Raw genomic sequence first — 27,431 nt, 5'->3', positions numbered from 1 at the left:
GGTAGATACTGGGGCAATTTGAGAGAGGACCCCCTCCCCAAAAGGAAGGCAATCCTAAATACACCCCAAGCTTTAGGGAGCCAGCCCAGAACAGCCGAAAATAAAGTTAAAATGAACTCTTTCGCATTCCGCCAGCCCCCAGCCGGCAGCACACCGAGCGCCTCGGGGCTCCGGTGGGAAGGGAAGACAAAGAGCGGGATAAAAGAAAATGGATGCATCCCCGGGGTGCTGGGCAGCGTCCCGGGTGCCTCGTCCCCGCAGCTCCCCCCGCCCGGACTCCAGCCCTCGGCGCCGTTACCTGCTGCCCCGCACCGGGGCTGGCGCCGCCAGGGCGGCCGGGACGCCGCGGGCCCCCCCCGGGCCCGGCGGGCTGAGGTAGTGCGGGCCGAGCGCCCCCCCCACAGCCCCCCCCATCTCCACGAGCCGAGGTGGTGCGGCCCGCGTTCCCCCCCCCCCCCTCCACGGGCTGAGGTGGTGCGGCCCGGAGCGCTCACGTGACCGGGTGTTGATGCGTCGCCTGGCAACGGGAACACGGGAACATGGCGCAGACGGCGGCGGGTGAGTGCGGGGCTGGGCCGCGGCCGGGCCTTGAACCGCCCGGCCCTCGGCCGCCCGGCCTCTCCGGCCCCGCGGGTGCCCGTGCCCAGCCCCGCGGCGGCCTGCAGCTGGCAGGCCCCGGCGAGCCGGGCTGGTTCTCACTCTTCCCTCCGCTCTGGTTGCAGGCACAGGCCATCCCCAGCCCAGCAATATGGAGGAGGCCGCCGGTGGCGCAGCAGAGGGCTCTGGGGTGGAATCCGGCTCCGCTGCGCGGGATATCGTCCGAGTTCCGTCGCCTCTTGCTGTGGAGGTGATTTCCTTCAGAACGTTCGCGGGGCAGCATGACGTTCCTACGCTCTCCTTGCAGAGTGATGGCTTCATGGAAGCAGTTTCAATAGGGAGAAGTAAAACAAGGGAGCGGTTGTTGAAGTCTTGCCCTGCCTATTAAAAAAACAAAGTTAAATGTAGTTGTAGTTCTGTGTGTCAGCAGCGTCCTGAAGCATGTGCTTCTCACTCAGCTCCCAGATGGCTGTAGGCATGTTAAACGGGAGGTTGCCCCCATCTCACAGACACACGTATGGGGGCTGTGTTCGAGGTTGGTGGTGATAAGTTTTCTTTGTCTGTTGGTACTGCACGATATTTGAATTTGGCAAATGATGGTACGGGATAAAACAGTGTCTCTTTAAAAAGAAGATAATAGTTTGGCTACGTGTAGCACCAGCTGGAGGACTAAAATCCCTAAGGGCATTTTTTTAAAAAATAGACGTGAGCCAGAGACACATCTGAAATTAAAAGTGGTGTGTAGAATTTTTGTCAGGATCTTTACCGTCTTCATGCTGCCTGGGTGACTGTTTTTGTGAACGAGATTAAACTTCAAAATTAAACTCCCATGACAAAAAGCAGTTGTTACAGCACCGTAGCATGAGCATTAAACCAAATGCACAACCTGCTGTAACGCTGCTATTCTGCTTTTTGCCTGTGTGTGTGCTAGGCAGTAGAGGCGGAGAATGGGAGCGACAGTGAAGAAGAAGGGTCCGTTCCTCTGCAGGACCAAAAAGAGACATTTCCCCCAGCAGAAAGAGGAGCTACAGAGCTGTTTGTTAGTTCTGCAGAGGTGAGACACTAACAACACACACAATCTTATTCACAGAAGGCATGGCCGGTATTTGTAACTTCAAATTCTCCTGGGGCGGTTTTGTTGCTGCCAACACAAACCCGACCAGAACTGAACAGAGAGAAGCTAACTGGTCAGGCACAAAGTCTACAAAAGCTGTGACAGAGCTGGAGAGGTTCCTCTGTTGTGCTGCATGTGGGTAAAGGTGGTTTTTTGATTGGCAGAGGCACAGCTTTGCCAGTGTATCTGTGGGCTGAGTTTAGAACAAGGCCCTCTTGCCTATTCTGTGTCTGCATCGTTCTTGTCTCGCGATGACAGAAATAAGCAGATTGTCAGGGCAGACTGAAAAGCTGTTTCAGGTGGTGGATTTTACGTTTCAGGAAAAATCCCCTGAGACTTTCTTGGACAAAGTCGAATTAGACAGTTGTCCTCCTGCGTTGAGTGACATGGAGCAGCCAGTAACCGAGAGAGAAAACCCTCCCCTTCCTTCAGGAGCTCCTCAGCAGGTGTCTGCGTGGTCAGCGGAGCGGAACAGCTGCACAGAGTCAGGTATCCTTCAGTCCCTTGCTAACAGTACAACACTCCATACCACCTGTCAAGCGCAGTTTCTAGTTTTCTCCCTTTCTCGTCATTGTTAGTCCAACTGGAGGCACAACGCTTTGAAATCTAAGCATTTTCTTTGTCTTCTTCTCTTTTTTTTTTTTTTTTTTTTTCTTGGGGGGTGGGGTCCAGGTGACATTGGAGAACCCATTTCTCTCTGCTCAGAGACTGCCTTTGAGCAGTTGGATCAGCTCACCAGTGAGCATGGTGACCAAAGGCGGGAACAGGCATGCCAGCAGCGTGGAGCTGAGGGGCACAAAATGAGTGGAAGAAGTGAAGAAACCGTAGAAGAAACAGAGCTGGTTGTCTTGGATCTAGAACATGTGAGAAGTCCTCAAATCTTGTCGTTCTTCTTCGCAGACCTGCTGTTTTTATTTGTATGAAATACACAAGGTAGATTGTCAGCAGCGGCTCAGCCATAGGCTGAAACCACGTGTTTAAAACAGGCTTTTGCAGAAGTACTGACTCCTGAGCGTGTCTGCTCCCTCAGGGTTAACCCCAAACGGGAGGCTCAGGAGGGAGCCGTGTAGTGGGTAAATCTGGTACTCCTCAGTGCTCCTGAAAGAGAAGTACTGTCAGCAAGAGCGAGGGGATGGGCTCTCAGAGGCAGCTCTTCTGATGTGTTTCTGACTTTCAGATATCCTCAGTAGTGGCTTTCTGCTGTCAACAAATAGCCACTATGTAACTCCTCTCACTCGTTACAGTGAGCGTAGCTAAAGTAAGAATGCAAGGGTCTGTGGCAGAAAATACGCTGTGTTATTTAACAGCGGGGGTAGCAGTAAGGTTTCTTCATAATTTCTTTACACAAGTACGTTGACTTGTATCAATGTCATACTTCTTGACAGCCTCTGATGAGAAGATTCCAGGCTGCCCTGAAGAGTCACCTCACTAAGCAGATGGAAAAAGTGAGCCTAGAGCTTCAGGAACTGGTACGTGGCATTCTTACTTTGCCGTCCCGCAGCAGCCCACCCCTGCCCGAGCTGAAGCCAGGTAACTGGTTTCCTCTTGTGTTTGCAGAGGGCAGCAGCGAAGAAAGGGCAAGCAGAGAGGGAAGAGCTTGGGCTGGTTCTTTACGGAGCGCAGCAGCAGCTGGCCCGCCTGCAGCTGGAACTGGAGAAGAGCCACGACCGCCGTTCTCAGGTGGCCACAGCACGTCAGCAGCTGGAGGAGGAGCTGGGGGGCCTCAGGCTTACTTACAAGCAAATGTGTCAGAACACACACGATGAACGCCAGAAAGGTGACCGAGGCAGCCCTTGCCAGGTTTCCTGGCTCTAGTACTGTGTGGAGAAAGGGATTTATTTGAATCCAAGGCAAGCATTGGATTGAAAAATACAGTAACATTGATCAGGAATAAGGCACTCGCTGAAACCTTTCACAGGTATTCCTGGTTGTTTCTAAGACCGTGTGGCTACCTTGTACTTCTGAGAAGGTCTTTAGGACTAAAACTGTTCCGGGCAGATGGGCTGCTCTGTGACTTAGAAGGAGGAAGATCCTGTCGCTCTGTTACGTTTGCCTGTGTCTCTGTAAGGGTGTGACGAGATCGCAAAGGTCGTGGGTCGTGAGGGGCACCCGGGAGCCTGAGAGTGCCATCCGTGTGGGAACCCGTCCCAGCCAAAGAAATGGACTTGACTCATGCTGGTTGTGCTGCAGGCCTGTGGGTAGGGGACAGGGAAACAACTGTGATGGCGAGGGTAGCTCAGCGTAGGATAAACTGCCTAGAAAGGTTTGGCAGGTTGCTGAAAAAAATAGAGAAGCATTCAACAGACTGAGAAAGAGACAGTTCCGTTTTGGGGCAGAGGAGTGGAGTCACAGCCTCCTGAGGCCGCCCCTTCTTTGATCTCCTGGGCTTCTGAGTGCTGGGAAGCAATGAATTGCTTACCAAGATATTAGCTGTGCTTGTGGAGCTGTACTCCAAAGCTGATGCAAATTCACATTTCAGGGGGGCTGATTTGGCTGGTAAGTGTGCGAATTTAGCTTTGGGTGCTTCTGTGTTTCTTTCCCTTTTACCTCTGTTTAAAGTGTGTCTTACAAACATACTTTCCTGTAAATATTTTTCCCCCTGCCTCCCCAGTCTCTGCAATGCAGATCCAGCTTGAAAACCTGGCCTTGCCCCTCTTCTACATGCAGAACATGGCCCATATGCACCATAATATTTTACTAATGAAACGGTCGACAAAGAGGGCTGAGCTGGAGAAGGCCCAAGCTGACGTGGAAAAGAAAAAACAGGTATCAAGTAAAACTCTCTTCTTTCAAATAAATAAATGAATTCAGGTGACGGCTAGCGGCGAGTCTCGGAGGACGTGCTGCCTTGGCAGAAGGAAGGCTGTAGTGAATATACAGACACCATGGAAGGTGCGTGGGGATATTTTCCCCAAATAATTGAAAATGAGAAGAATCCCCACCACCAAGATAGTGGCATGTACTGAACAGAATTTTTTTATGAGCCTTATAATAGGAAGTAGTAATCAGTAGTGATCACTCTTCACGCAGGCAACGGGGGTGTGGGGGCAGAAAGATATTTAGCAAAGAAGTATCGTATGTTGAAGTCTGGAGAATTGCTCTGAGTCCCAAGGAAGAGCGAACTTGGAAGGTGAACTGAGCGGTCGGTGTGCTGGAGCTCCCTCTGCTGCCTCCTGCTTGCAGCAGGACACCAACTAATTACTGTTGATGCAGAATTGTGGGCAAACGGTTGAGATGGAATGGGTTTAGATGGTTTTTAACAAAGGATTTTAAACCATAAATTATCAAGATTCCCAGCTGCTGGAGAGGTGGCGCAATGTAACCCATGCTGGCAGGGATGAATGCTGCTTCAGATCTGAAGGACCAATTTCCTACTGTGGGCGGAACGATAAAAACCAGCAAAGAAGGTTTTGTTCTCTTCAAAATTGTCACTGCTGCATTCAGGAGTCATTTGGATAGGAATGGAAGAGTTTCAGTAGGAATCAAAGCTAACTGAGTTCATTTTCAGCCCAAGTTATTGCTGTAGAATTTAGTTGGTTAAGCCTGAGATTATGTTACTCATCCTGAGCTGTTTGGCTCTGCCTCTCTAGGATCTTCTGGTAGACCGCTTGACCCGGAAAGCCTACGAGCTGCAGGAACAGATTGCTCTGTTCGAAGCTCAGTTTGTGGCTCAGGCAGAGGACACAAAAGTAACTCGGCAAGCAGCAAATGAGGTAGGAGAATGTTTTTTTTTTCGCTTCTGGTTAATATTTCCCTCTGGAAGGACCGACCCCGTTGGCTCATGCTCACGTGGTAGCTACAGTGTAGGACAGAGTTGTATGATCAGTTCCTGTTTGGAGGAATGAAGACTTTTTTGTTTTGTTTTGTTTTGTTTTGTTTTTCCCTTTGTCCTCAAGAATTGCCTATAAATCACTTCCTCCTCCACCCTCTCTGCATTTTTTTCCTTGCAGACCTATGCTCTGTGGTCGGGGGTGACCATAAACCAGAGGCACGTTAGCTGAAGCTGTTCCTGCCCAGCGTATTATGAACACACACCAAAAAAAGGCATTGTAACGTGAATTTGGTTTCCCAGCCTAGTATAGATTTATCCTGTCTACAAATCCTCTCTCCCCCAGGCTTGTATGGAGGTTCAGGCTATTAACATGGAGAAAAAGCGACTGATGAACCACTGGAATAGCAGCTTGGCGGGAATGAAGCAGAGAGATGAGGCCTATATCGCCACCCAAGCGCTGCTGAGGTACGGTATCTGAGAACAGTCCCAGGAGAGACCTCACACGGGTTGGACGAGAGGGATGCTGAAAGGGACAGTGCGTCTCCAGTTTATTGCTGCGCGTGCAGGATATGTCAAGCAGAACAAGTTTGCTGCTCTGAAGCACGTAGTAAGGTTAAAGGATAGGAAGCACAGTTCTTTGTCACTATTCTGTATCCAAAACACAACTCTCCCCCAAAATGTGTGGGGTTTTTAAAACTGTTTAGAGTTTTTCTGTTCATATTTTAGTCCTTTAGAAGAGTTCCTTCACCTTTGCAACATCTCTCAATCCAAAGAGCTAGACTTCAAGAGGGATTTTACCTGTCGCTCTCAGTTAGGGTTTTGTGATGCCTTCAGAAATCATCAGGAAAACCGTCCTGTTGTTGCCAAAGGAAGCGCTTATTTGCTCTGGAGTCAGCCTGGCTGATTCCCTGCAATGTGCTTTTATGGTGGCATCCTGGTAAGAGTGGGGGGTGGGGACAGGACTGAAAGCGGGAATTAATTTTCCTACGTACGTTTGCTTTTCAGTCTTCTGTCTCCATCCATCTTCTGATGACTCTGCACTGTCACAGCAGGGTGGCCTTTGTAAAGATCTTCCTCCTTGGTCTGTTGTCGCTGCAGTAGCGTGTTTGAAAAGAGGAATTTGTAGGTGACTGTTCAGCGCGTGAGTCTACCCCTGTGGTGATTTTCCATCCTCTTTGCCTCTCCAGCAAGTACAGACATGACCTCAAGTCCCTAGAAACGGACATCCATGGCTGTAGGAAGTCAATCAGGAAGGAGGAGGAGAAGAATGAGTTGCTTGTCGCCATCCTGAGCCGTTCACAGAACGATGCCAACATGACAAAGAAGCTGATTGCCCAGTGCCTTTCCAGGCAGGAGGCCTTGAAGGTGGAATCTGGCACCTACGCTCGCGTTCTCCACGAGACAGAGCAGGCCCTCAACAGGACCAGGATGGTGAGGAGAGTTACTTGGAAGAAGAACCTTTCAAATCAGACACAGATGTTTAATCCCCTTCCCCAAACAGTTGTAGTGACCCTGTCTCCTGTCTTTCCTGCGTTTAGGATCAAGCTGCTTGTCTGAATCAGTTGCTGTCCGTCAGTAAGGACATAGAGAAAGGAACTGATGCCAAAGTGCAGATGGAGAACGAAATCATGGCAAAGCTTCAGGACCAGATGGTGTCCAGCAAAGCCACAAAGCACTTCTCGCAGCTGGCTGCAAAGCTCCGTAGGAGAAAAACAGACCTGGTGTGTTATCTCTTCCGTTTGGGAGGGCGGGGGAAGGAAACCGCCCTGAGCGGTGTTTCTCAAGTGTGTTTCGTCCGCGCCTTCGTTCTGCTTTTCAGACCTGAAGTTGAAGGTCTGCTGAGTTTGTGACTTCAGTTTGGTTCTTCCAGTGCTCTTAGTGCGGGATTCTGGTGTACGCGAGAGGGTTTGGCCAAAAAGGCCTTGACACATAATGTACTATTCTTTCTTTGCTTAAAAAATGGGACAGAACGATGAATTCTGGGAGTTTTTACCATAAAGTAGTACCAGTTCTTATGTATTGGAGGAAGACAGTGGATGTGTAGTACTGCTGTACTCCACATTGAACTAACCTGTATCTCTGTCCGGCATCATGGAATGCGATACAGGCCTGCTCTCGTTCCTGAGTGAGGATTACAGCCCAAGGAACAATCGAACCAGACCCACAGTTCTTTGTGGCACGATCAGTTGCTCTCTTTGGGAGTGTGTAACTGGAACAGATAGAAAAACTAGAAGATCCAGCGTAGTGTTTGTGGTGTTGAGTTGTGTGGGCTGGCACTAACAAGGCACCCACACCTCTGTATTTCTGCGGGTTACTTCAGCCTGGCCCTGGGATTTTTAAATCGGGGGCATTATCTTGAGCAAGAGGAAGAGTTCCAGGGCTGGCTTCCGTTGTGAGAGAGGGGCCCCCCGCCCCCTTCCCACAGGCACACCAACAAGTGGACACTCGCGTTGTCTCCCATCAGCACCTGCGGTGCACGGCTGGATGTAGCCAGAGAGTCGTGGCCGCTGGCGGCGCGGGGGCAGCAGAAGTCATCCGGCTGCATTCGCGCTGCGCTCAACAGGCACCCGCCTTTCTGGCTGCTGCGGTGGTGGTTCGGTGAGGGACGTGTTTGTCGGGTGTGGTGGAGAATGTCCTGCTCCGGTGAGCCGGGCAGCTGGAGACACCCAGGCAGGGCAGGTAACTGCAGAGGTGATGAGCGCGGCCTCTTAAAGGCTTTGGGATGTTTGGGCTCCTTCATGCTCTTCAGCAGCCTTATGGCAGAGGTAAATGTTGGTATCTCCGTCAGGAGATGGAGAAACAAAGGTACAGAGCGGGTAAGTGGCTGGCTCGCAGCTTGTGGCACAGACCTGGGAGGAGAATCTAAATCCCCTGACTCCTGTGCCTCGGGAAGCGGGCGTTCCAAATCAATGGGCTGCTGCTGCTGACAGTAATTTGTTTTCTGTCTGTTGGCGTTCCTAGGAGCTGCATTTTTCCAAGGTTGAGAATGATGTGGCCCAGGTTATTCTGAATGCAACTCATACCAGCTGCAGGCTGACAGTTCTCCAAAACACACTTTGTCAGCTGGACAAGGAAGTAAAAAATACCCGTGACCTGATCAGCTGCAGGGAAAGCGAGATTGCAAGGTGCAGTCTCCTGACCGAGAACAGGCAAGCGGTGCTCAGCCAGTACAACAAGAGGTTGGAGAAGATTCTTGCGCGGCAGGGGGTATGTACATTCCCATTTCAGTCCCAGGCTTGATTTTATTCTTTGTGGTGACCACAGGTGCCCCTGATAAATGTAACTGTGTAAGTGCTGAGTAGTTAAAACTTTCAGGCATCAGTATAGAGGTTTAAAAGCTGCACTAGTTAATGTAAATGTTTACGTCTGTCAAACAGCTCTTAGTGCACGGGGGGGGGGGGAGGAGCTGGCATGAGGGAATTGTGAAATGAGGGTGTGCCCAGCACAGATTTCTGCAGGGAGTTGTCTGCGCCCGATGAAAACGTTGAATGACATCAATACTCTGGGAGTAACTAGGGTCTCATCAGAAAACCTGCAAATACTGACAAGGGGCGAATGGAGCAGGCGGGGTGATGTAGATCACTTGGTGCTTGGCCCCATTCAGCTGATACCCAGGTCTGCCCCTGGCACCGTGAGCTGCAAGACCTTTATAGAGCCCAATGCAAGAATGAGTGCTGTGGCAGACTCTTGGACACCCAGATGTGCCTGTTGTAGGAGCTTAGGAGGCCCCTCTCGCCCCAGAGCCTGAGAGCTGTTCGGGCTTCCCTTGCATTTGTTCCCGTGAGGTCAGGAATGATTGGTCCCATCCAGCTCCTGGGAAATAGAGGCACAAAGGAAGTAACAGTATAGCGGAAGTATTCGGTAGGCATCTCAGCAGCTGGACCGGCCTTCTGCAAAAAGTGCTTCAGCAGCTTCTGCCTGATTAATCCCCAACCTTGCCCTCATCCAGGGTCAAGAACTGGGGCCACTGGAAATGGAGATCAACAAGCTGTCCAAGCAGATAGAAGAATATCACTCTGAGGTGATGACGCTACAAAAGCACTGGCTCAGTCAGCAGCAAGAGCTGGTCAAGTTAACACACCAACGGGAGGAACAAGTAGCCTCCCTGGATATGTTAAAGAAACGGATCACAGTAATGCAGCAGAAGAAAGTGCGCAGGGAAAGTAGGTCATTCCCCAACTCTTTTTAAAACGTTCAGCTGTGAATGGAGGAAAAAGGGAGCGAGGGCTTACGGACGGGTGAGCCAGACCTTCACCAGAGAATGCGCCGTGCTCCTACGTCCGTGTGAGCAGTAACGCAGGCGGCCCCAGCACTGCTCTGGGGCTACGAGCCAGGCACCTCTGCTGCTCTGCCTGGCGTTATTCCCTGTCCCGACTGATCCCGCTGCCTTAACGGGCACAACCGAACCGAAGTGGCCGTGTCACGTGCTACACTTCTTAAATAACGTTTGCAAGTAGTTGGTGGGTAAATGTCCCCACCACGATGGCGCTTCCCTTGGCTCAAACCAGCTCTTTTCCACAGCAGTCTCCTTCAAAACCGTATTTGGGTTTTGGGCTTGTGGAAAAACGGTTTGGCTGGGTACGTGGGACGCAGGTGGCTCTGCAGGCAGCGTTGTCTGGTCTGATGGCAGTCTGTCACGCCTTGCCTGTGTTCCACCTGCTGCTTGTGGGAATTTTAAGACTTTTTTTTTTTTTTTCTGTTCACCTGTAGATGAAATTCAGCAGGAAACAAAAGAGCAGAAGGACATTGAACGTCACATGAGGAACATGTCCAATGACTTGATAAAGCTGAATGTGTTGATCCACAAGAACAGCAGCAGCTTCGAGGAGCTGCAATATGGCAACACGATCACCGAGAACGAGTTTGTGCGCTCTCTCAAGGTACAGACATCTCATTTCCAGGTCTCAGCCTCCCGTGCAGATCGGAGGCAGACAGTGACCGTGTAAATCTTTCTTAGTCTGACCACGTTGTGTTGTCTGACAATGTTATGCTTCCCAAACCTAGGCAGCAGAAAAAGAGTCGGTTAAGATGCAGGAGAAGCACAGTCAGCTGACTGAGGAGAAGGAAAGACTCCTAAACAGCCTGGTGGAAGCAGAGTAGGTACCAGAGAGGTTCTTGCTTTGTGCCACCCTCTTTGAATGTAGGTGTCCATGTCACCTTTCCTCTCTGCTCATCGAACTGAACCTGCAACAGCAAATGTGCTTCTGTCCTTCTCGGAGAAGATGAAAGGAGTTTCATGGATTTTTGGGCGCAGAAGCTGAAAGGTGCTTTAGCTGTCTCTGCAAGCAGCGAGAGCCGTGAGGATGTCGGCTTTAACAGTTCCAGCAGGCTCGTGCTGGACGTTGCTGAGATCTGTATGGGGTGACTCTGCCTGCGCTCTCCTCCGCCAGTAACTCGGAGCGAGCGTGCTGCGCTGGGCAGCTCACTGGGGTCCACCAGCCCCCGGCAGCCTGGGCACACTTGTTGTTAGTCACCGTGCCACCACCGTGCCACGTTGTGGATGGCGGAGCTCCCTGTCTGGTTCCACGCTGCTCCTGGCTGCCCTTTTACGTGTCCCACGTGCAAACCCTTAGGTTCTGCTGAACCTTCAGCTCCATGTTCAGGACTGAGCTCGGGAGCGTGCTGCCACGCGTGCACAGGGAGCGAGCGTCCTCTCGGGCACTGACAAAGGTGCCGCTTTCCCTTTCTGTCACTGAAGGCATCAAATCCTGCTGTGGGAGAAGAAGATCCAGCTGACGAGAGAGATGCGTGCGGCGGTGGAGTCTGAGTCAGGGCACGGCGAGATCCACGCCATGAGAACAGAGATTCACAGGATGCAGGTGAGCCCCGGGGGAGGAGCACTGGGGAGGGGAAGCTGCACACGATGGATTCAGCTTCGGCGTTGCTGAAGGCAGGAGATGAGAAACGGGCTGGGGAAGCAGCATTGCCAGGCCACAGCAATGTTGGAAATCGTACACCCTCCAGCTGGGCTGAATGAAATACATCCAGCGTGCGTGCTCTTCGTGCCTTCCTTGCGCCTGCCGTGTAACGGGCTGCAGCAGAGTCTAGAGACACCTGAGAAATCTATTTAAAACATAATATGTTTGCCACCTTATGCCGTGACCCCAATTTATAAGCAAAGGAATGTTGATGACTAAATATTGCATCATCTTAATCACTGGTTAGGGAAGCCTTCTGTCTTCTGGCAAAGCAACTCTTCCCTTTTGTTCCCAGGTTACTTTACTCTTCTGCTTTTCCTATTGCTAAGGAGTTCCAGTGAAACCTTTTGAAGATTACTTTAGACGAGTTGATAATCCAGCCCTTTGCTTTCCAGATCCACACAGGGCAAGCCGGGTTTGGGTTTAGAGCAAATTTGGCTTGCCAACGCTCACGTGTCACGTATGTCTGGTTTATGTGGAGGGGATGTGCCGCACAGGATCGGTTCGGTGCCGTTTGTGAACATTTGTTACTTTCAGCCTATTTCATATCTTGACACACGGCAGGTCCGCTATGGCCAGCTGATGAAGCAGCAGGAGAAGATGATTCGTGATATGGAGGCATCTGTTTCTCGCAGAGAGGTGATAGCGCTTCGTGGAGAGGGTCAGAACAAAAGAGACAAGAAGCTTGTCCCCAAGAGCGTCTTCCACTGCAAGAAACAGGAGCTGAGAAAGAAGATCAGCAAAGCCCAGAAGGTGAGCGAGCAGAGCAGGGCTGCAGGAGTTCACCGAGGCTGTAAGGAGCACCAGGGTGGGCTGAGCGCAGACACGCGGGGTGTCGGGACACAGACGGGACAGGCTTTGGAGGCTCCTTAAAAAACCCCACAGGAGAGTTCTGGGGAGATGGCTGGGAGTGCAGCTGGACGAAGAACCACACTCTGCCCTTTCCTTCTCTTCCGTTTGCCAGAACGTTCAGGACTGCAACGCAACCCTCCTGGAGCTGGAGAGCGCCCAGGCGTCCCTCGGTGCCGCCTTCTCAGAAAAGCAGCGAGAACTGCGCAGGCTGGAGGCTGAGTGCGACGGCCTCGATGCAGACGCAGAAGCTCGTCGGAACAGGAAGCGACGGGTGAGCGGCTCCGCTCCCTGGAGCTCGCGAGCCCAATGGGACCGGCTGCTTTCTCCTGGTGCCAGCTCCCCGTCTCCTGTCTCGCCACCATCCTGAACTGAGTGTGCTTGGCATTTTAGCGGCACTTTAAGTTAACTGAGCACACCTTGAGGGCTCATGGGGGTCCTGAATTGGGGCTGCAGTTGTACTCTTAGCGAGGCAGCATTCACCTGGAGACATCAGCCTGCAGGACATGGTTTGTGTCTTGAAAATACCTGGTCACAGCTCTCCTCTGTGAGCACTTTCTGGCTGCTCATATGTTACAGATTTGAGAGCCAGCTGAAGGTCTTGAATGGCCTCCTGCAAAAGTTGTAAGTTGGTCAAACTCTGTCCTGGCGAGGGTTGCCCTGTGCATGCAGGTATTTCTCTGGTTTATGGAATTCTGTGATGAACATTTAATTTTTATTTTTTTTTTTCCTATTGGCTGACGTGTAGATGTGGTGCTTAGGGACACGGTTTAATGGTGGACTTGGCAGCATTAGGTTCATGGTTGGACTCAATGATCTTAAAGGTCTCTTCCAACCTAACCACTTCTCTGGCTGTACGCGTTAGCAGCTGTTCTGCCGGTACAAGAGGGACTTCATAGCCCTGTCCCTCTTCAGAAGCCCTTCCCTTTCAGAATGTGATGGTTCCAGTACCGGTGACAAAAGTCACCTGCCTTTCTTAGTGCTTTTCTCTCTGCGGCCTGCTGTCAAAGCAATTTCTGTTGTTGCTTTCCTCAGAACCTTTTGGAGATCGTGTCCTACCAGACTCGCCGGAAGCACCTGCAGGCGCTGAAGGAAGGGACGTACACTCCCCTGTGCCGCACGGAGCAAGCCTGGAGAAATGAGCACCAGAAACTGCGCCACCGGCTCCAGACCATCGATGCCATCATCCAGCAGATCCAGCAGGACCATCCCCAGCACTACCGGACTCTCCAGTGGCTCAGACAGTGCTTGGGCTCCAGGCTGGGCTCGCAGGAAGCCTGACTGCCACGAACCCCATCCATGTAACCCTCAGCTCTTGTTCTGCTGGAGCCTGCAGGCTTTGTAAATAAACAAATATCTAAAAAATAAGTCTGTGTAGCAGGTAGTGGTCACCAAAGCTGTAGCAGTGCAAATGATTTTTGTTTCCTTGGCTGCACAAGGGTGGCTTCATCCCTCCCCCTGGCCTGGGGCGCTGGGGGCAGCCGCCCCCTTCCCCTCCGGGCCCCCCCTCTCTCACCGCCTTTCCCTGCAGCTCCGGGAGGCGGAAGGCCCCGGCCCCGGCGGGGGAAGGCGCCCGCCCGCTCCCGGGGCCGGTCCCGCCCCGCAGATGCCTCCGTGATGTGAGGCCGGTCCCGCCGCGCCTGCTGGGAGGCCGGGCCGGGCCGGCGGGGCCATGGCGGGGCCGGGGCTCCTGGCCGCGCTGCTGCTGCTGGCGCTGCTGGGCTCCGCCGCGGCGGGCAGCCCCGGGGCCGCCGGCTGCCAGGTGCCCCCGGGCGAACGCTTCGACTGCGGCCCCGAGCGGCTGCTGTCGCGGGCGGACTGCGAGGAGCGGGGCTGCTGCTACGCACCCGCCGGCTCCGGCTCCAGCCCCGGCCCGCCCTGGTGCTTCTTCCCCAGCGGCTACCGGAGCTACCAGGCGGAGAACCTGACGGCCACCGCCACCGGCTCCGCCACCCGGCTCCGCCGCGTCGCCGCCAGCTTCCTGCCGGGGGCCGTGGGCAGCTTGCGGCTGGACGTGGCGCTGGAGACCCCCACCCACCTCCGCTTCACGGTGCGAGCCGGCCCCGGGACCGGTGCCCCGGTGCTCTGGACCCCCCCGCTGACATCCCCCCCCTCCCTTCTGTCCCCGCAGCTGCGGGACCCAGCCCAGCAGCGGTACGAGGTGCCCCTGGCCACGCCGCGGGCGAGCGGCCGAGCCGCCTCCCCGCTCTACGGGCTGCAGATCAACCAGGTCCTGTAAGTGCCCGTCCTGCCCCGAGCCTTCCCGAAGGGATTCGGTCTGGAAGCGGGTCCTGGCCCCAACCCCAGCGGTGCGTGGGACGGAGCAGGGATGCGGCAGGGTATGGCGGTGACAGCAGCGGGGTGGCGGTCAGTGGCTGCGGGGGCTTTGCTTTGAGCCCCTCTGTGGTTCGGTGCCTGGGAAGGGAAGCAGGAGTCCCAGAGATCAGTCGAAACCCGGCTGCTGGGCACCGCTGGGGCTGTTTGCCGGAGTCTCCCTTTCTCTCCGGCAGGCTGAACACCACCGTCGCGCCCCTCTTCTTCGCAGACCAGTTCCTGCAGATCTCCACCTCTTTGCCCTCCCATTTCATTTCTGGGCTGGGGGAGCACCAGACGCCGCTGGTCCTCGACACGGCGTGGACCAGGGTCACCCTCTGGAATCGGGATATGGCGCCTGTGGTACGGAGCGGGGCTGAGGGAGAGGGAGGTGGCTCATCTGCGCCTGTGGGGGTGGCCCTGCAACCTCTGACATCTTGTTTGGGGCTGGGGAAAGGCATCCATGGCTGTGGAGCTCTGGGACCTGGCCTCAGCCCTGGGCAAGCCCGGGGGACCGTTGTCCCCAAGTCAGGCTTTGTCCCCCCTGGGGCTCTTGTTTGGCTCAGAAGCCGCTTTCCCTTACACGGTCCAGGGCTCTTGTTTGGGGCAGAGCTCTGCTGACTCAGGCAGTGTCTGGGGCTGCAAGCCCTGGCTTTGCACCCCGAGCCGTGACGGTGCTTCTGGCCAGTGGCAGGCAGGTGGGTGGGTGGGTGCTGTGCTGGGGCCTCCAACGGAGCCTCACCCGCACTGCGCTGTGCTCTACTCCAGCCCCAGGTCAACCTCTACGGCTCCCACCCTTTCTACCTGGTGATGGAGGACAGCGGTTTGGCTCACGGCGTCTTTCTGCTGAACAGCAACGTGATGGGTGAGTCCCACGGAGGTGCTGGGCATGGGCTTGGCCCACGTCCCCATCCTCAGCTTGTTCCTCCGGCGCTCGTGCTTCGCCAGATGAGCTCCTGCAGCCCAGCCCGGCCCTGACCTGGCGCACGACGGGCGGGATCCTGGACTTCTACGTCTTCCTGGGCCCTGACCCCAAGAGCGTGGTGCGGCAGTACCTGGATGTCATCGGTAGGGCCGAGCCACGGGCAGGGGGCACGGGTGCTCCTGGGATGGCTCTGCCGGGATGCTGCGTGGCCCGTCTGAGGTGAGGGCTGGGGCTGCCCCTGAGGTGAGTGAGGCCCTTGGGTGGGTGACGGGGTGTCTTCTGCCTGCTGGCTGCTCGGGGGTGGTGGGTGGGAGCTCCAAGCTGGAGCCGGGCCGGCTGGGGCATCCCCGGGAGTGACCTGAGAGCTGGGCAGGGGAAGGAGAAGGAGACAGACCCCCCAGCACAGGAACTGGGCACCCCGACTCCCAGAGCCCCCCTGAGCTGCCTCAGCCCCGCTTACCCCCTGCAGCTGCCCCGTCCCCAGTCCCTCCCCTGAGGCCAGTCCTGCAGCCCCAGGCTGCCCCACGGCCTGTCCTGGCAGCGGCGAGCGGGGCCTCGGGCAGGCCCAGGGCTCTGTTAACCCAGGGGCCTTCAGCAGCAGTGCGGGGAAGGAGCGGGGTCTGCAGGAGCGGCTGCAGCAGGAGGGGCTCCGGCCTGGGGCCGGCTGAGACAGTCAGGGTTCTTTCCCTCTGCCAGAGGCCGTGCCAGGGGCTCGGTTGTCTGTTCCTGCCCTGGGGATGTCGTCAGCTGCATCCAGCTCAGGCTGGAGCTGAAGAGATGGGCAAAAGGAAAAGCGGCTGGAGAAGGACACGAAGGGGATCCGGCTGCGAGCTGCCCCCAGCTGCAGACAAGAGACAGCCGGCCTCTCCGCGTGAGGAAGGGTCCCTGTGAGTAGTCCTCAGCAGAGCTGGTCAGCAACATGCACCGCGGGGTCTGTGTGCGTAACCAAAGCACGGTACAGCCGTGTAGTGTGTCTGTGTGTGTGTGCGCACGTGAGGCTGTGTATGTAGGAAGCCTCATATTGTAAGAGCTGAGAGAGGCAGAGACAGAAGTGTCTGAACAGTAAGATCCTCCCAGCAGCACCAAGAGCGGGAACTGCAGTGAGTCCTGGGCCCTTGGGGCCGTGTCACCCCTCTTCTGCATCCGGGTCCCTCCCTGTGCCTGTGCCCTCCCTCCTTCCATCACTGGCGTCACTCTTTTGCTTCCCTGTACCTTTCTTCTTCTGTCTGTTCTCGTACCCTGCTCCCTGTTCGTCCCTCTCTGGTTTCCAAGCCCCTCTCTTGTTCTGCTATTCTACCTGCCCCTTTGGTTTTTCTTGCTCTCCCTCTGTCCTGCTCCCTGCCCCTCTTTGTTCCTTCCTCTGTCTCTGTCCTGCAGCACGTGGCTGCTTTTTCGTTCACTGCCTCTTTGTCTCGATCTGCATCCCTCCTTCTTTTTCACAATCTCTCTGGCTTCTTGCCTGACCTGCTTTTCCTTTCTCTGCCTGTATGTCCCACTCCCTGCCCCTGTCCTCCTCTCTCTCCTTCATAGAATCCTAGAATGTATTGGGTTGGAAGGGACCTCTAAAGGCCGTCTAGTCCAAGCCCCCTACAACAAGCAGGGACATCTCTAACGAGGTCGGGTTGCTTAGAGCCCCGTCAGGCCTGACCTTGAATGTTTGCAGGGATGGGGCTTCCGGTACCTCTCTGGGCAACCTGTTCCAGTGACCCACCACCCTCATATTAAAGAACTTTTTCCTCATGTCCAACCTAAATCTACCCTTTTGTAGCTCAAAACCATTACCTCTCGTCCTATCGCTACAAACCCTCGCAAATTGTTCTTCCCCTGCCTTCTTAGAGTGTGGGAGCGTAGCTCGCTGAAAACAGGCATGGAATGCTAGAGGGCCTGCACAGGGAAAACTCTGTTGAACAGTTTGTCTAAACTAATATAGTAGGCCTCAAGGACGCTTCGACCTTGAGGGTCAGAATAGAAGAATTAGAAGCTAACATCCGTATGAGGCGGAATTAATAGTAAAGTGATAGGTAGAAGTAGATGACTGATGTATGTATAGCACAACTAGAGTTTATGAAAAACTGCAAGTCATGATGACTTTGGAAAATTATGCTATATAAGAAAGTGCATCTGCACAATAAAACGAGTTTCCTGATATAACTCATATTGAGTCTTTTGTGGATTCTCCAACTCCCGTCTCCGCAAGTGGCGCCCGAACAGGGACCCGAAGAATGAGCAGGACTCACGTTTGGGGAAATTAAGGAAAAAGCTCACCTCTGCAGCAGAGTTGGAGCTCGGGGGAGAAAAGGAAAAAAGAAAACAGGTGGCCCGTCACGGAAAGCTGGAGAAAACAGGCGGCCCATCAGGGAAAGCCGGAAAAAAGAAAACAGGCGGCCCGTCACGGAAAGCTGGGAGAAAAAAAAAAAAAAAAAAAAAGAAACTTGACACTGCGGTAAGATAATGGAAAAAGAAGTAACTTTATCACTATTGGAAAGCTTTCTGGGAAAGCTGGGTGTAAATATTGGAAAAAAGACTTTAATATCTCTTTATACTTTGGGATATGTAAAAGGACATTTCTTGGACTCAAGCACATTGTTTGATGTGTCCGAGTGGCGTAGATGTGGGGACTCGTTATGGGATGTGGTTATTGATAAGGACCGAACGGCAGAAAGGCTGGGGGCGCCGTGGCGGGAAGTAACTAACTGTTTGAAAAAGTATAAAATGGAACTATTGGTGGCGGCTGCTGCCGTGAGACGACTTAATGCAGTCGAGAGTTTGTCGGTATTTACGAAACCCCAGATGTCTCCCGGGTCTGAGGTCTTCTCACTTGCGCCGCCATTTCCCGCCCCCCCCGATGGGCAGTACCCTGCAGGGGGGTCGAGCACACCGCCGGAGGAAAAGCGGTGACTCACATGGCTACCAGGCAGGAGGAGAGAAAAGGAAGGTGCGCGCCTCGTCGTGAAACGACTACGGAATCTCACCCCGATCAGACACAGAGCGCGAGTTCGGGGGCTAGTGGGGCCTCCGCGGGGACTGCACCCTCGGAGGAGGAGGTGCGCCATAACGGCGCCGACCCGATCGCAGTAACGAGGGACTCGGCGGAGAACGCAGAAAAACTACAAGAGGGCGTGGGCAAAGGAAAGGGACAAGTACGTGAACCGGTAGAATCCTGCCTTTATCCCCGATGTCACAACGACCCGCCTACAGGAAGACTCTCTTTCTCCAGGGATCATGTCAAAACAAAAGCAGAAAGAGGAACTGTTTGATGAAGTCCTACAGCAACTCATAAACAAACTATCGGAACTCAATACCGCAGCGGACAGCAACAAGAAGAATCCAGAAAACGCTGCGACTCATAATCCTTTTGCTGTACCGTCATCACTACCAGTGCCTTTGTCGCAAATGCCTGTGCCAACTACTTCATTGTCAAATACACTATTAAATGAACAAGAAGCAGGACGAAGATGGAAAGGAGTTATTCGTGATGCCCTAATTGAAGGAAATTTTCTTCCTTCTGCCTTTCCTATCGTTACAGATCAGGCAGGAGGTAGAAAATGGGAACCATTTGACTGGAAAATCCTTGAAAAAGCACGTTTAGCAGAATCACAATATGGGCTTCAATCTAATTATACTCAGCAATTATTACAATCTATTTTTACAGCAGGTGTTTTGTTACCACTTGATTCACAACAGATTGCTAACATTCTTTTGTCCCCTTCTCAGCAGCTTATGTTCTCCAAGGCCTGGCAACAACTCTGTGACCAGGAGGCTGCATGACCAAGGCAGCAAGGGGATCCATTGTATGGGGTACAAGCACAAATGCTAACAGGCCAAGGTCCTTTTGAGAGCGTGGTTTTACAACAAGGTTTTATAGGAGAGGTATTACAATTGTCACAGCGGTTAGCTTACCAAGCAATAATTTCAATCAGGGAACCAGGAAAGGTATATTCCTTTGCCACTATTAAGCAGGGTCCACAAGAAAGTTTTCCTTCTTTTATTGATTGTTTATTTCAGGTTATTAGAAGTCATCCAGATTTGGATGAGGGAATAAAGGAAAAGGTTTTTAAAATGTTTGCCTTTAAGAATGCTAATGATACAACAAAAAGAGCTTTAAGTACCCTACCCAGAGATGCACAAGTAGCTGATATGCTTAAAGTTATAGAACGCATCAATGGTATCGCGTTCTTACTTGCTGCTGCTGTATACAGTGCTGTTCAACTCCTCATAGATAGAAAGGAGAGAGGCAAGCAAAAGAGATGTTTCAATTACGGGACAATGGGTCACTTTATGAGCCAATGTAAACTCATTTCAGTCCCTCTGTAAATCAAACCTCCGCAGTTACACGGCGTACCAAATTCTAATCGCACTGTAGGAGCCAAGCAGTCCATGCCAAATAAAAACTGAGATCTCAAACACCCTAGCAGCCTTCTTCCACTGGATTCCCAGAGGAGCTTTTCCCACCACTGGAGTTCCAGAGGACAAGAGCTACCTCCCTACCACTGGACCTTCGGAGGAAGACCAGACTCTTTTACCTGATTGCTGCTTCCACAGAACTACATCCATCACTTCAGGAGGACTGCAGCCAGCATCTTATCGGACTGCTACTGCCACCCTAACAGGGTGTCAGGTTGTATTCCTGACTCTGTCAGTGTAAACCAGTGGGTTGTTTGTTTTTTCCCTGCCTTGTGTTATATATATATATATACATATATATATATATATTAGTAAAGAACTGTTATTCCTATTCCCCATATCTTTGCCTGAAGGCCCGTTAATTTCAAAATTATAATAATTTGGAGGGAAGGGGGTTGCACTTTCCATTTCAAGGGAGGCTACTGCCTTCCTCCACAGACACCTGTCTTTCAAACCAAGACAGATTTTGGCGCCCAACGTGGGGCCCGAGGGCATCGAGAGAAAAAGGAATAACAGTTCTTGTGCGTTGGATATAGATTCCTCGTTAGGTGGCATCATGTGGGCTAGCTTATCCTGGTTCGTGTGGCATGTGGTGGTGGCTGTATTTCTCCCATTTGCAGGCCCTTGTCTAAACATGGGTCCTATAACTAAGGCTACTGTGACTGTTATCCAGTTTGTTTTATGGATTAATAAGGTGAGGAATTCATGGCTTATTAACATCCTCTGGAAGGCGGGCACATGGATTCAGAGCTATCACACACTGACTATATGTTTTTGGGGTTACTGCTGCCTTCGGAGGCGTGGCGACCTGGCTCAGGAACGGCACGGCGGCCTTCCCCGGGCTGATTGGGCCATCAGCTCACTCACACCAATGTGGTGGACGGTAAATGGCGTTTATTGCTGGGTGACATGGCGTTATATAGCTTAGGTTTATGACCTCATTTACGTCTGCTTACATCATAAACTAGGCACTATTGGCTGTCAGGAGGGGGGGCCCCTATGTTTCCGTACAGCACGATATCTTCCGGCCGCCAGATCCTAACTATCTACATTTCCCCCCTCCCTATGGATAATTAAATTTGTTAAATATAACAACCATTAAAGAATAAAAACCATCTTAAGATATATATCAATAACTTGGATAGAAAATATAAGGCAATCTAGAAAAGAAGTAATTGGGGGATAATCGGGGGTAACGGGGTGTAATTGGGAATAGCAAAAAAAAACATTCTTAAAGGAGTTGGCGTTCTATCAACATGATGTTAACATTCTCTAGCTGGCTCTTAACGAACGACGTTGCTTACGGGGTTTGGCGTAACGGGGTTTGGCGTTGGGGTCAGAAGAATCAAACGCGTTGGGGTTTGGTGTTGGGGTCAGAAGAAGCAAATGTGTTGGGGTTTGGCGTTGGGGTTTGGCGTTTGGGTCAGAAGAAGCAAACGCGTTGGGGTTTGGCGTTGGGGTTTGGCGTTGGGGTCAGAAGAAGCAAACGTGTTGTGGTTTGGCTTAGGTTTTTGGCATTGGTGTTTGGCGTTGTATTTTGGCGTTGAGATTTGGCGTTGGGTTCAGAAGACGCAAACACTTTGGGGTTTTGCGTTGTGATTTGGTGTTGGGGTCAGAAGAAGCAAACGCGTTGGGGTTTGGCGTTGGGGTTTGGCGTTGGGGTTAGGTGTTGGGGTTTGGCGTTGGGGTTTGGCGTTGGGGTCAGAAGACGCAAACTCGTTGGAGTTTTGCGGTGGGGTTAGGCGTTGGGGTTAGGTGTTGGGGTTTGGTGTTGATGTTTGGCGTTGGGGTTTGGCGTTGGGGTCAGAAGAAGCAAACGCGTTGGGGTTTGGCGTTGGGGTTTGGCGTTGGGGTCAGAAGAAGCAAACGCGTTGGGGTTTGGCGTTGGGGACAGAAGACGCAAACGCGGTGGGGTTTGGCGTTGGGTTTTGGCGTTGGGGTTTATCGTTGGGTTTTGGCGTTGGGGTCAGAAGAAGCAAACGCGTTGGGGTTTGGCATTGGGGTTTGGCGTTGGGGTCAGAAGACGCAAACGCGTTGGGGTTTGGCGTTGGGTTTTGGCGTTGGGGTTTATCGTTGGGTTTTGGCGTTGGGGTCAGAAGAAGCAAACGCGTTGGGGTTTGGCGTTGGGGTTTGGCGTTGGGGTTTGGCAATGGGGTTTGGCGTTGGTGTTTGGTGTTGGGGTTTGGCGTTGGGGTTTGGCGTTGGAGTCAGAAGAAGCAAACGTGTTGTGGTTTGGCTTAGGTTTTTGGCATTGGTGTTTGGCGTTGTATTTTGGCGTTGAGATTTGGCGTTGGGTTCAGAAGACGCAAACACTTTGGGGTTTTGCGTTGTGATTTGGCGTTGGGGTCAGAAGAAGCAAAGGCGTTAAGGTTTGGCGTTGTAGTTTGGCGTTGGGATTTGGCATTGGGATCAGAAGATGCAAACGCGTTGGGGTTTGGCGTTGGGGTCAGAAAAAGCAAACGCGTTGGGGTTTGGCGCTGGGGTTTGGCGTTGGGGTCAGAAGACGGAAACGCATTGGGGTTTGGCGTTGGAGTTTGGCGTTGGGGTCAGAAGACGCAAACGCGTTGGGGTTTGGCGTTGGGTTTTGGTGTTGGGGTTTATCGTTGGGTTTTGGCGTTGGGGTCAGAAGAAGCAAACGCGTTGGGGTTTGGCGTTGGGGTTTGGCGTTGGGGTTTGGCAATGGGGTTTGGCGTTGGTGTTTGGTGTTGGGGTTTGGCGTTGGGGTTTGGCGTTGGGGTCAGAAGACGCAAACGCGTTGGGGTTTGGCGTTGGGTTTTGGCGTTGGGGTTTATCGTTGGGTTTTGGCGTTGGGGTCAGAAGAAGCAAACGCGTTGGGGTTTGGCGTTGGGGTTTGGCGTTGGGGTTTGGCAAGGGGGTTTGGCGTTGGTGTTTGGTGTTGGGGTTTGGCGTTGGGGTTTGGCGTTGGGGTCAGAAGACGCAAACGCGTTGGGGTTTGGCGTTGGGTTTTGGCGTTGGGGTTTATCGTTGGGTTTTGGCGTTGGGGTCAGAAGAAGCAAACGCGTTGGGGTTTGGCGTTGGGGTTTGGCGTTGGGGTTTGGCAATGGGGTTTGGCATTGGTGTTTGGTGTTGGGGTTTGGCGTTGGGGTTTGGCGTTGGGGTCAGAAGACGGAAACGGGTTGGGTTTGGCGTTGGGGTCAGGAGACGCAAACGCGTTGGGGTTTGGCGTTGGCATATGGCCTTGGGGTCAGAAGACGCGAACACGTTGGGGTTTGGCGCTGGAGTTTCGCGTTGGGGTCAGAAGACGCAAACGCGTTGAGGTTAGGCATTAGGGTTTCGTGTTGGGGTCAGAAGAGGCAAACGCGTTGGGGTTTGGCGTTGGGGTTTGGCGTTGGGGTTTGGCGTTGGGGTTAGGCGTTGGGGTTTGGCGTTGGGGTTTGGCGTTGTGGTCAGAAGATGCAAACGCGTAGGGGTTTGGCCTTGGGGTTTGGCATTGGGGTCAGAAGAAGCAAACGTGTTGGGATTTGGCGTTGGGGTCAGAAGAGGGAAACGCGTTGGGGTTTGGCGTTGGGGTTTGGCGCTGGGGTTTGGCGTTGGGGTCAGAAGAAGCAATCGCGTTGGGGTTTGGCGTTGGGGTTTGGCGTTGGGGTTTGGCGCTAGGGTTTGGCGTTGTGGTCAGAAGACGCAAACGCATTGTGGTTTGGCCATGGGGTTTGGCGCTGGGGTCAGAAGACGCAAACGGGTTGGGTTTGGCGTTGAGGTCAGAAGAACTCATCTGTCCAGCTTGTCCACGTGTTAGACCTTGGTTCCAAGTGAACCGCCCTGGATAAAGCTCGCCCGATGTTTTGCAAAATTACGTTCTAATTCCTTGGCATGAGGTCTGTCAGGAAGACTTGCTGATCTGGAATTTGGAGACTGCTGAAAGACAGAGTTGCGGGTGGCTCCTGTCTGCCCAGTTATGTGTTTTCTCCATAATATATTTGTGCACGCAGCTAACATGTCTGTGTTGGAAATGAGGCTCCAAATGTTTCCGTTTAGCCAAGGAATAAGCTGATGGTTCTACTTTTTTTTCCTCTAGTTACCATTTTTATCTAAAACAGAGCGAAAATCGGGACTACTTGTCTTTTAAGGAAGCTGTACTTTAGGGAGCAGTGAGCACTGCAGGGATGCATTTTATGTCAGAATCATTTGAAATAACACAGCTGGACCAAGTTCACTCTTTAAAATAGCTGGTAAAGCTGGTGTTGATGCACAAAGAAGCCAAATGTGCTTTTGCTGATGGACTTCCTACTCACTAGGTCAGCCACTGCAATCAGCTGTCGAGACAAGATCACGTTGATGTTGGAGTAGCTGTGGCTGCATCAGGTTTTTTTTGTAGGTATAGAAACATCATCTCTAACCCTCTGCCAGGGAGGAAAGTGGCACTGGAGGCTGGGCCTTAAAAACTGGGCTCTCTGTGAGCAGTTCTGGGTAAGAAAGAAACAGGTGGAGTCTCGTGTTTCTTGTCTCTCTAGGCGATGGATCTGATAGCGACCAACGGGACACCAGAGCCGCAGAACCGCGAGCAACTGTCTGCTGAGTTTCGGGCCTTTTGGAGCTGCTGCCTGGAGGTGGACGTGGGCAGGCGAGGGTCTGCCAAGGACCTTCTGCAGGTAAAGGGCGAAGCGGCTGCAGGTGAAAGAGCTGCGCTGTGTCATGGTTTTGTCATCAGCTGAACTCAAAGGCATCAGATGGAGCCCTCTCGCGTTAGTCTCCAGTCTCGGTGCTTTTCAGGTGAAAAATCAGTGGAATCATACAGTGGTTTGGGCTGGAAGGGCCCATTAGAGGCCATCTAGTCCAGCCCCCCTGCAGTGAGCAGGGACATCTTTAGCTGCATCAGGTTGCTCAGAGCCGCATCCAGCCTGACCTTGGATGTCTCCAGGGATGGGGCTTCTGCCACCTCTCTGGGCAGCCTGTGCCAGTGTTTCACCACCCTCAGTGTAATAAATTTCTTCCTCATATCTAGTCCGAATCTGGCCTCTTTAGTTTAAAACCGTTAGTCCCTGTCCTATTGCGACAGGCCCTGCTAAAAAGTCTGTCCCCATCTTTCTTATAGGCCCCCTTTCAGCACTGGAAGGGCGCTAGAAGGTCTCCCCAGAGCCTTCTCTTCTCCAGGCTGAACAACCACAACTCGCTCAGCTTGTGCTCACAGGGGAGGTGTTCCATCCCTCCGGTCATTTTTGTGGCCCTATTTTGTGTTCTGGTAGGACGTTCCGTTTTACAGGGTGGCGAAATAACTGCAGTGGAACGATAGCAGGTGCAGAGGCCTGAGATGGCGTCGGGGACTGGTGTATGCCGAGAGATGAGCAGGGAGGAACGCAGTGAAGTCAGTCCCAGCCAAGCGGTCAGAGGTTTGGCAGTGGGAAGGAAGGGGCTGCGGGTGCTCCCTGTGAGCATCAGAGGGGCCCCGGCCCCGGCCTGTCCCTCCTGCCCCACTCTTAAAGATTTCTGCTGCTGAGCCCCACTTTTAGAGGTTTCTGCCAGCGAAACGGGGACGGCTGAGCAGGACTTGTCACAGCTCCTTCTGTTGCCTGGCATAGTCGAGTAGATGAAAACTGCCGCAGGTTTGGTGCCAGGTTTTGTGGCAGGCAGGGAGTGGCACCATGTGCCCCTTGGCTGTCCCTGCTGTGAAGGTGCCAGATAGCGCAGGAGGGGCAGGGCATGGGGCGGTAGACACTGCTGTCCCTGCAACCCAGAGCTGAGTGCATCAGCGCTCTGACACTTGTCTCCCTGCTCTTCTCTCGACCTCAGAGGCCTTCAGAAGAACACATGGGCCTAAATATTGCTGGGATAAACATTTCCTAGAGGTACCGGAGTTCCTTGAGGAATGGCTTGTGCCCCTCATCTTTTCTGACCACTAGAAGAGCCCGCGTCTGTAGAAAACAGGAACCTAAGTGAGCATTTTGAGGTTCCTGAGAGGAACAAGGCCCTGGGACAGCAAGCAGCATTCCCAGAGCACTGGCAGGGCAAAATTGCCAGCAAGCTGAAGACACCTTGAGAAATGGATTAATCGAATGATGGGCCATGGTGGCCTGTGATAGCAAGGGACTGGACTTGCAGATGCAGGTGCAGGCGGTCCCCTCAGTCCCATTTCTGCATATGCCTGGTAACCAGCAGGATACTGCTTGAGCCCGTGAGTAACTGAGTTTGGAAAGTAATGGTTCATTTCTTTTTTTTTTTTTTTTCCTGTGGGCAGCATCCATTTTTAAAGAAAGCCCAGCCTCTGTCCAGCCTGACGCCTGTGTTCGTTGCAGCAAAGGAAGCGATTCGGAACAGCAGCTGCTAGCACTTCAGGGGGGCTTTCTCCCATGCCAGCTCAGCGCAGGAGTGAGAACCAAAACTCTAACTTAACCCCTAACCCTAACCCAACCCAGTCCCTTGAGTAAAAATGTATGGTTTGTCTTCTTCCTGCTTTCTGGCTCCTTCCTTCATTTTTAAGATGAATGACGGCTTAAGACAGAGAGGTAATGACCGAAAATGCTTTGCTGCCTCATCCGTTTCCAAGGTAAAGCAAACTGAGTTGGAAGATTCTCTTCCTTCTCACCCTGTGAATAAGCTGTACATTCACTTTTAAATTGTCACTTGTTTCTTAGAGACGGAAAGTCCCTTTGACGGTTGGTTAATTTTTGGTACGGTTTGGAATTGGAGAAGGGTCTCCTGCATTCCTAAGCTGCCGACTGCACTGCCTTTTCAGTACATACTCGCTGGTATGTGCCCAGTCGTGGTCCTTCTAGAGGAGGAAGAAAGTGAAACTGCATTTCCAACCAACAGGGAATGAGGGGTGGGACAGGCAAGAGCTCCTGTGGAGAGACAGGCTTTCAGCTGTGACCATACAGTGTTTCGTTCTTGACAGTGTGGTTTGTGTCACTAACTGCAATCTTTTTGCCTGGGTGAGAGTCTCCCTGAGCTGAAAGAGCAGAAAGATCAGTCCGTGTGCTCAGAAAGGGCTCGTCTGATGCAAAGCTGCCAGAGGAACGTGAAGTGAGAGCGGGCCCAGCCTTGCTTGGTGCTGAGCCCCAGCGGAGCCCTCGCAGAGCCCAGAGCAGCCTCAGCATCCGCAGAGCCAGGCGGGAAGAAGGCGCTCGGGGAGGCAAGCAGCAGCAGACCGGCCCTGAATGGGTGAGCTTGGCCTGGGGAGGGAGTCGCTGCCTCCCTTTGGTGCATAAGCTCCAAGAGCCCAGGGCCTGTCACCTGAAGTCCCTGCTTGCGCTGAGGGCTCCCGGGTACTTGGGGCTGGTGTGACACCATTGCAAACGTCAGGCAATAGTGGCAGGTTGTGTTTGGAAAGTCAGGCCCTTTTGCTGCTGCCCGTTGCGTGTGTCATTGGTCCAGCCCAGCCGTAGGCTCAGGGATCGGCTACAGGCACTGCTGCTGCTGCCACGGAGGTCGGGGAGAATGGGGTTGTTGGCCTCCACGGCAGCACAGCCGGTTGCTTAAGAAGCGGGTGCTGATAATGCCGTGGGTAGGGGGGCTGGGGGTTCCCTCGTCTGAGCGGGTGGAAGGGAGCTGCCCGCTGTCCTTCTTCTGAAAAAAACAGGACCA

At 53.0% G+C, this 27,431-nt stretch overlaps 1 protein-coding gene across 1 annotated transcript; it reads left to right on the top strand.

Moving 5' to 3' along the window:
* The first annotated feature begins 728 nt into the window (after positions 1-728).
* LOC147412581 (coiled-coil domain-containing protein 40-like) lies at positions 729-13,612 on the top strand. Its single transcript, XM_086481215.1, has 18 exons — positions 729-847; positions 2,032-2,200; positions 2,384-2,574; positions 3,097-3,180; positions 3,269-3,488; positions 4,323-4,477; positions 5,302-5,424; positions 5,827-5,948; positions 6,671-6,914; positions 7,022-7,204; positions 8,445-8,690; positions 9,433-9,646; positions 10,194-10,363; positions 10,488-10,579; positions 11,182-11,302; positions 11,966-12,154; positions 12,366-12,524; positions 13,286-13,612. Exons 1-18 carry the CDS (start codon positions 749-751, stop codon positions 13,529-13,531), a joined length of 3,027 nt encoding a protein of 1,008 aa, XP_086337341.1. The 5' UTR covers positions 729-748; the 3' UTR covers positions 13,532-13,612.
* Positions 13,613-27,431: the final 13,819 nt, after the last annotated feature.

Source organism: Leptosomus discolor, unplaced genomic scaffold, assembly GCF_034619465.1.
Source record: "Leptosomus discolor isolate bLepDis1 unplaced genomic scaffold, bLepDis1.hap2 HAP2_SCAFFOLD_33, whole genome shotgun sequence".
NCBI lineage: Eukaryota > Metazoa > Chordata > Aves > Leptosomiformes > Leptosomidae > Leptosomus > Leptosomus discolor.
This window is presented reverse-complemented; position numbering and strand designations above follow the sequence as displayed.